Source organism: Dipodomys ordii, unplaced genomic scaffold (assembly GCF_000151885.1).
Source record: "Dipodomys ordii isolate 6190 unplaced genomic scaffold, Dord_2.0 Scaffold217, whole genome shotgun sequence".
Taxonomy (NCBI): Eukaryota; Metazoa; Chordata; class Mammalia; order Rodentia; family Heteromyidae; genus Dipodomys; species Dipodomys ordii.
The window spans coordinates 161004-170258 of record NW_012267433.1 but is presented as its reverse complement, the minus strand read 5'-3'; the positions used below and the strand labels follow the sequence as shown (position 1 = coordinate 170258).

General features: G+C 56.8%; 1 protein-coding gene across 1 annotated transcript in view; it reads right to left on the bottom strand.

Annotated features, from left to right (window-relative positions):
* The window catches only part of Acsf3 (acyl-CoA synthetase family member 3), a 40142-nt gene that overhangs the window by 21117 nt on the left and 9770 nt on the right, over positions 1–9255 (bottom strand). Inside the window, exons 3-4 of the mRNA XM_013035652.1 lie at positions 2790–3466; positions 254–409 (exon numbers count right to left, since the gene is read on the bottom strand). Coding sequence (XP_012891106.1) covers positions 254–409; positions 2790–3428 — 795 coding nt within the window. The 5' untranslated portion in view covers positions 3429–3466. The remainder of the gene's footprint in view (positions 1–253; positions 410–2789; positions 3467–9255) is intronic.

Here is a 9255-nt window from a genome sequence, read left to right as displayed (position 1 = left end):
GGGTACGGGAGCCGCGGGGGGCAGCAGCCGACCCGGGCACGGGAGCCACGGGGGGCAGTGGCCGACCTTGGGCCTCCAGATGGAAGGCCTGTCCATACCTGGTTTTGGCTCTATTCAACTCACTCCAGAAAGGTAAGAACAACCCCAGGATGTTTTATCTCCAGCCCACGGCCCTTTGTCACGGTGGTTCCCGGGACTCACATATCTGCAAAGCTGGCCCTCAGCTCGCGCTGAGACCCGATTCCCGACTGACCTGCTGGGCACTGAACTCGGGCAGCATCACACAGGTGGCTCCCACCCAGAGCGGGCAGAGCAGCTTGTTGACCACGCCGTGGACGTGGTGCAGTGGGAGGACATGGAGGATCACATCATCTCTCGTCCAGGCCCAGGCGTGGACCAGCCCAGTCACCTGCAGGGGACAAAGCACTGGTAAGACCAGGAGTGCTGTGCCCCTAGAGACGCACATGGGTGGATGCGGGGCCAAGGAGGAAGAGGAAAGCCCACACTCCTCCCTCTGGTGATTCCTGGCAGAGATGGAGGCCAGATGACCAAGGGCCCTGCATGCTCAGGAAGGGTCACAGCCGGTTAGCCGCGCTAGAGTGTCGGGGCAGGTGTCCCAGCCCAGGTGCCTCCTGCAGGTGTCCCAGCCCAGGCACAAGGGTGCGGGACACAGCAGAGTTCCAGATTTAACTGGATCAGTCCAACCGCAGCCTTCTGCACCAAGCTCTGTGACCCCTGCACTATCACCTCGATCCAGCTAGAGGAGAGCCACAGAGTCAGTGTTGGGTGTATTCTCAGCTCGTACTGAGGAGCCCTGGGGACAAGGCCCTTCGAGTGCCCCACGTAGCCACAGCAAGGGTGCCGTATCCGGCACACTGCAGGACCTCACTGTCTCTTCAGGGAATGGAGAGGCCCAGAGATGACCTCCCAGGCAAACGCGTCCACTCCTGATGACCTCCCAGATGAACGAGTCCACTGTTGATGACCTCACAGATGAATGCATCCACTGCTGATGACCTCACAGATGAACACGTCCACTCCTGATGACCTCACAGACGAACACGTCCACTGCTGATGACCTCCCAGGCAAACACGTCCACTCCTGATGACCTCCCAGATGAACATGTCCACTGTTGATGACCTCACAGATGAATGCGTCCACTGCTGATGACCTCACAGATGAACATGTCCACTCCTGATGACCTCAGATGAACACGTCCACTGCTGATGACCTCACAGGCAAACGCATCCACTCCTGATGACCTCCCAGATGAACGCGTCCACTCCTGATGACCTCACAGATGAATGTGTACACTGCTGATGACCTCACAGATGAATGCGTCCATTGCTGATGACCTCACAGATGAATGCGTCCATTGCTGATGACCTCACAGATGAACGCGTCCATTGCTGATGACCTCACAGATGAACACATCCACTGCTGATGACCTCACAGGCAAACGTGTCCACTCCTGATGACCTCCCAGATGAATGCATCCACTGCTGATGACCTCCCAGATGAATGCGTCCACTACTGATGACCTCACAGATGAATGCATCCACTGCTGATGACCTCCCAGATGAATGCGTCCACTGCTGATGACCTCACAGATGAACACATCCACTGCTAATGACCTCACAGATGAACACATCCACTGCTGATGACCTCACAGGCAAACGTGTCCACTCCTGATGACCTCCCAGATGAATGCGTCCACTGCTGATGACCTCACAGATGAATGTGTCCACTGCTGATGACCTCATAGATGAACACATCCACTGCTGATGACCTCACAGATGAATGTGTCCACTGCTGATGACCTCACAGATGAATGTGTCCACTGCTAATGACCTCACAGATGAACATGTCCACTGCTGATGACCTCACAGATGAATGCATCCATTGCTGATGACTTCACAGATGAACATGTGCACTGCTGAAGACCTCACAGGCCAACGTGTCCACTCCTGATGACCTCACAGACGAATGCGTCCACTCCTGGATGTAGCTGCTTGTGAGGTGTGCTGGTGCACCTGGCCAAGGTCACCACACTCCCAGCCATGCTGCTGGCCTGGAATCTGTGTTTATTCCCTGCCTTCCTCTTGTGCTTTGAACTTCTGTTTTTACTTTATTTCTCCTACCACATAAGAGACTTCATTCCTTTTAAATGCAAACAAATACTTTCTGGGAGTATTTATCGCAGATAAGCAAAGTGGGTGACGAGTTTTGTCACAATGGTCACTAAGTTATAGAATAAAAAAATTAATGCACAGGCATTATTGATAACGCACAGGTCAGACAAAAGATGGGTCCTGATCCCAGGTCACCCAAACAAATCTCAATCTCAGGTCCAGACACACATCCTGGCTCTGCCTGGTGGGCTGTCTGTTCACAGCACACAGCACGCAGTGGTCTCTTCTGTCCTCTCTGTGTCCGTGGTCCTGGCAGGTCACCCAGGAGGCCACTGCAGAAAGCATGGCTGACCTGCCCTGGCAAGTGAGTCCAGAGGCTCCATGTTCCTCTCACCCTGTCACCCAGAACTTCATGATGTTTGCAGGTGTGTGTGTGTGTGTGTGTGTGTGTCTGTCTGTCTGTGTCTGTGTGTGTGTGTGTGTGTCAGAGAGAGATAGACAGAGAGACAGAGACAGAGAGAGACAGCTGAGAATGGCCCCACAGAGGAGTGAGCAAACAACCTCCCCCAGAAAGTGCCTTGCGCCTGCCCAGGGCTGCAGGGGTGAGGGAGGGACACGGAAGGGCACGCTGCCCCCAGGAAGGCCCCGACACTCACCACAGCTGCAAGGTTGCGGTGGGTGCTCAGGACCCCTTTGGGGCTCCCCGTGGTGCCGCTGGTGTAGAAGATCATGGCTCCACGGTCTCGCCACACCCGGTCTGGCACCTGTGCCTCTGTGGTCCCCTCTGCGGCCTCGTGGTAGACGGCGGGAGTGAGAGGCAGGAGAGGGACCCGCAGCCTGCTGACCACGGGGCCCAGCAGCGCCTCGTACTCCTGGCCGGCCACCACCAAGGAGCTCCTTGAGTCCCGGATGAAGTACTCCAGCTGGGCCTCGGGGTGCTTCCGGTACAGAGGGACAGCAATGCCGCCACTCATCCACGCAGCCCACTGGGCAACCACGTAAGAGGCGTCGTTGGAGCACAGGAAGGAGACCCTCTCCTCCCGGAGGTCCCCATCCACGCAGCCCCGGAGTTTACAGATCTCCCGGGACAGGCGGAGGCTGCGGGCATAGAGATCCCTGTAGGTGTGGCAGCCATGTTGGTCAACCAGGGCGATTCTGTCCCCAAATGCCAGGGCTCGCACAAACACTGGGGCAGCCCCATCCAGGGGGGCGGCGGGGGCCGTGTGCAGGAGGCCGCATGCTCCGTGTCTCCAAGGGGCCTGCCAGCGGGAGGCCAGACACCAGACCAGGCGCATCGCACCAGCCAGCGCTGCCCTGGCGTGCCGGTCCCACTGCAGAGAGAACACAGCCATGAGTGCCGCTGGCCCACCCAGCCTCGCCACAGCGACGGAGTGTGCGCCGCCCGGGCCGCGGGCCCGTCCCTCAGCTCTTCAGCTCAAGGCCTCTACCACTGAGCCACAGCGCCACTTCCGCTGAGGAATCGAACCCAGGGCCTCATGCATTCAAGGCAAGCGCTCCACCACTGAGCCACCTTCCCAGCCCAGCATTCGACATCTTTAGACTTCAAGTATCTGGCTTCTTAGCCTGGATTCCTTCCTTCCTTCTTCCCTCCCTCCCTTTCTTTCCCTCTTATTTTTTGTGCCTCTCCTGGGGCTTGAACTCAGGGCCTAGGCAGTGTCTCTGAGCACTGTTTCTCTCTCTGAAAGCTAGTGCTCTACCACTTGAGCCACAGCTCTACTTCTGGCTTTCTGGTGATGAATTGGAGATTAGAGTCTCATGGACTTTCCTGCCCTGGCTGGCTGCAAACCATGACCATCAGATCTCAGCCTCCTGAGTATTTTACGAAATCTTGTCGGCTTAAATATTTTAAAAATACCCCACGAGATTCTACAACAATAATATAAATTAGGTAAAACCAAAGAGAAGCAACACTCAATATACTTAAGGTAAACTTGAATATTGGGTTTTGGAACTCTAGGCCTGGGAAAACACCAGGTAAGAGGAGCATGGGGCTGCGCAGGTACCTCACCACCCACAGGCCTCACCAGAAGACTGTCGGCTGGTGCAGACCAGGCAACCGCCCTCCGCCGTCCCCAAGGGCGAGCGTTCACCAGCTGTAAACATTAGGTTGCTTTCTAGGATGGAAACACTGCTAGTAAAGACCGAGCAGCAGCAAATGAGCTTACTAGGAGGGAGGCGCGGGCGTCTGCTTCACCAGAGGGCTCCACGTGGCCCAGTCCACGCTGGCAGATTTGCACACTGCCTCCACACCAACACACTTGTACACAGGCCCACGGGGCCCGGTCCACACTAACACACTTGTACACAGGCCCACAGGGCCCGGTCCACACCAACACACTTGTACACAGGCCCACGGGGCCCGGTCCACACCAACACACGTGTACACAGGCCCACGGGGCCCGGTCCACACCAACACACTTGTACACTGGCCCACGGGGCCCGGTCCACACCAACACACTTGTACACAGGCCCACGGGGCCCGGTTCACACCAACACACGTGTACACAGGCCCACGGGGCCCGGTCCACACCAACACACTTGTACACAGGCCCACGGGGCCCGGTCCACACCAACACACTTGTACACAGGCCCACGTGACCCGGTCCACACCAACACACTTGTACACAGGCCCACATGGCCCAGTACACACCAACACACGTGTACACAGGCCCACATGGCCCAGTCCACACCAACACACGTGTACACAGGCCCACGGGGCCCGGTCCACACCAACACACTTGTACACAGGCCCACGTGACCCAGTCCACACCAACACACTTGTACACAGGCCCACATAGCCCGGTCCACACCAACACATTTGTACACAGGCCCACAGGGCCCGGTCCACACCAACACACTTGTACAAAGGCCCACATAGCCCGGTCCACACCAACACACTTGTACACAGGCCCACGTGGCCCAGTCCACACCAACACATGTGTACACAGGCCCACGTGACCCAGTCCACACCAACACACTTGTACACAGGCCCACATGGCCCAGTACACACCAACACACTTGTACACAGGCCCACATAGCCCGGTCCACACCAACACACTTGTACACAGGCCCACGTGACCCAGTCCACACCAACACACTTACACACAGGCCCACGTGGCCAGGTCCACACCAACACACTTGTACACAGGCCCACATAGCCTGGTCCACACCAGAACACTTGCACACAGGCCCACCTAACCCGGTCCACGCCAGCACACTTGTACACAGGCCCATGTGAACTGGTCCATGCCAACACACTTGCACACAGGCCCACATGGCCCGGTCCACGCCAACACACTTGCACACAGGCCCCTGTGGCCCTGTCCACACCAACACACTTGCACACAGGCCCACGTGATCCAGTCCACGCCAGCACACTTGTACACAGGTCCACGTGGCCAGGTCCATGCCAGTACACTTGCACACAGGCCCACATGGCCCGGTCCACGCCAGCACATGTGTACACAGGTCCACGTGGCCAGGTCCGCGCCAGCACATGTGTACACAGGCCCACGTGGCCAGGTCCACACCAGCACACTTGCACACAGGCCCCTGTGACCCAGTCCACGCCAGCACACTTGCACACAGGCCCCTGTGGCCTGGTCCACGCCAGCACACTTGCACACAGGCCCACGTGGCCCGGTCCATGCCAGCACACTTGTACACAGGCCCACATAGCCCGGTCTATGCCAACACACTTGTACACAGGCCCCTGTGGCCCAGTCCACGCCAGCACACTTGTACACAGGCCCACATAGCCTGGTCCACGCCAGCACACTTGTACACAGGCCCACATGGCCCGGTCCATGCCAGCACACTTGTACACAGGCCCACATGGCCCGGTCCACGCCAGCACACTTGTACACAGGCCCACATGGCCCGGTCCACGCCAGCACACTTGTACACAGGCTCACGTTGCCAGGTCCACACCAGCACACCAGCACACAGGCCCCTGTGGCCCGGTCCACGCCAGCACACCAGCACAAGGCCTGAGTGGCCCGGTCCACGCCAGCACACCTGCACACTACTCCTGTACAGTATGGGTGGTAGATGCCACCCTGGACTCTGCCTCTGAGCTGACAACGCCTTCTTCCCAGTGCCAACACCACCACCGATGGTTCAAGTCCTTCCTGTCACCTCCAGGTCACAGCCTGCCTTGGCCTCGCACTGAGAACAGATCAGCCACCTCCACCCAGCAACACTGTATGGCCATCTGAGCAGTGCTCGGTCAGAGGCCAGTGAGTAGAACAGAGTCGAGAGCGAGGACTCGACGCAGACTGCACTGCCTGCCCCCATGGGGCTCCAGGCAGGGACGAGGACCCTAAATAGTGCTGCACTCCAGAGACAGGGTGGCAAGAGCCCTGCTGATGGGGGCACACAGCAGGCCCCAGCTTGGAAGCTGTAGGCCTTGGCCTGCCTGGCAGGCCCAGGAGGGTGACAAGAGTAAGTAGAATTGTCAGAATCCCTCTCTGTGCATCTCGTCCTCTGCAGGGGCTGCTTCTCCATGCTGGCCACACACCTGCCTACAAATCCATTTCTCCATCTTAACATGCTGGGGAAATGACACCCACTGCATGCTCCAAGCACTGTTTTTGTTCTCTTAAAAAACAAACAAGCAAGATTAGCACAGTGCTTTATAATCAGCTAATAAAGAATAAACTACAACAACGAAATCTGCCAGAACCAGGTCACCTTCTGTGCTTGAGGAACTCGCTCAGGTCTGGCTCCCACTTGCTGGCCTCCTGGCCTCTCTCCTGTGGCTTGCTGATTTCTCTTCTAGCCAGGGTCTCGGCAGGAAAACCTCTAGCCCTGTGCACAAGAGTCACATGTGCCTCACAGATCCTGTGCCGATGCTTGGCTCAGCTCATGATTGTTTCCAAGTCCTGTGTTTGCTGGCCCTACAAATGCTGGTCACCCAAGACCCATCATTCTGCAGTAAGAGGCAGCAAGGGTCCCATAGCTGCCCAGCCCTGTGTTCACAAGGGGCTCAGAAGCAGCATCTGGTTTGCTCACACCCTGGATTTCTGCTGCTACAGAAAAACTGAACAAATCTGAGGTGCTAAGTTGCAGAGCGCTCGTCAGCAGCCACATACAATGGGCATAAGGTGGACGGGCAGGGCAGAACCACTAATGCTCCTCTATTTGCTTGTCAGGCAGAAGAGAAAATGCAACTGATCACTGGGCAGTGTGTGAGGCACCAGAGTGCTTGACATCATGCCACAGCTGCAGCACCAAAATGCCACGATTCTCCTGATCATGCGGACGAGGGCATCAATGAACAGCACCTGTACCCCTTCCTGGCTGGGAACTCATCAAAACCTGTCAGGGCAGGGCCCCCAGCTTGGGAGCCGTGCAGCAGCATTCCTTCCTGAAAGCCAGGTCCCTGAGGGGAACTCTTCTGGCAACCAGCACTCCCAGGCACCCCAGCCCGGGTGTAGCTGTCCCTCGGTGTTCAGCCCGAGGGGAGAAGCTTTGTCCCCTTAGAAGCAGCAGCATGCGGAGGGGCCTGGGCAGTGTGGCATTCTGGGGTTTGGGAGTCACTGCCCTGCTGCTCCAGGAGGCAAGACTGCCATCAGGACATACGGGTCCCTTCAGGGGCCAATCCTAGAGCCCAGAGGATTTCTCTTTTATGTCCCAACAGAAGGCAGTTAAGAGGAGAGCTAGCCTCCACACAAACTCAGCCTTGTACCGCTGCTCTTCTTCCTGGTTTTCTTCACCTGCTTAAACCTTGCTTTTGATACCTCCTAGGGGAAAGGATTCCTTTTCACCACGCATTAGAGAATCAAAAGGCAGGGAAGTGTTTAAGGGAAACACAGTAAGTTTATTGAAAGCAAAAGGAAAGTCAGAAAAGTAGTGAGATGCATCAGGAGGGGAGCCTAAAGCGTCTCATGGAGGCCTCTGGAGGCCAGTTTTACACGCAGGCCCCTCCCTGGGCTTTGTGATTGCTTGATGGCTGTGTATGCCTGCCCCGGCTCTTTCCATTGCTTAGGGAGGCGCGCAGGGTATCATGAAGAAGCGTTTGAGCAGGAACTCAGCATTATGAGAAAAAGCAGTTGAACGGGAGTCCGAGGCTCTAAACAGGAATCACCAAGACGGGGCACTGACATCACTACTTTTTACCCCTAACAGTTCCTTTTCCCTCTCACTTCCTACCTGTAAGATGAGACTGAAAGATTTGGCACTGACCTGGGATGACAGTGATTTTCTAAGCACGTCCCTTGGCACATGCTCACTAGAGCCTGCCAGTAAGAGATAAGGATGAATGCAGGTTCCTAAACGAATGACACCTGGCTTTGATTCAATGCCACATCTGACCTACTTACCACCAGACTGTGTATATCAGCGATCCCCAGAACTTCCTCTGTGGTCTTGATGAAGGTGTCCCAGAATTGGACAGTGGAGGGACCTGGGTCCCACACGATGCCGTGAAGGGTGGGGGTGATAACTTTCACTAAGAAATGCCAGATGGAGCTGAATGGGGGGTGTACGCCTGTAAGCTCAGCAATCAGGAGGCTGAGACAGGAGTATCTCCAGCTCTGAGCCAGACTGGGCAGCAGAATGAGGCCCTGCCATCGGCCAGTCCTTCATCCAGCCAGCCAGCTAGTCAACCAGCCACTCAGCCAGCCGGAGATAGACAAGTCCAACAGCCAGCCAGAGACAGACAAGTCCAACAGCCAGCCAGACAGACAGACAGACAAGTCCAACAGCCAGTCAGCCAGCCAGCCAGCCAGACAGACAGACAAGAGATAGACAAGTCCAACAGCCAGTCAGCCAACCAGCCAGACAGACAGAGACAGACAAGTCCAACCAACAGCCAGCCAGTCAGACAGACAGACAGATAGACAAGAGATAGACAAGTCCAACAGCCACTCAGCCAGCCAGCCAGACAGACAGACAGAGACAGATAAGTCCAACAGCCACTCAGCCAGCCAGCCAACCAGCCAGACAGACAGAGACAGACAAGTCCAACAGCCAGCCAGCCAGTCAGACAGACAGACAGACAGAGACAGACAAGTCCAACCAACAGCCCGTCCTCCGCCAGTCGGTGGGACGTGGGGGAGCCCTGGGGAGCCGGGCGCTGCTGCCCCGCGCGGGCCCCGA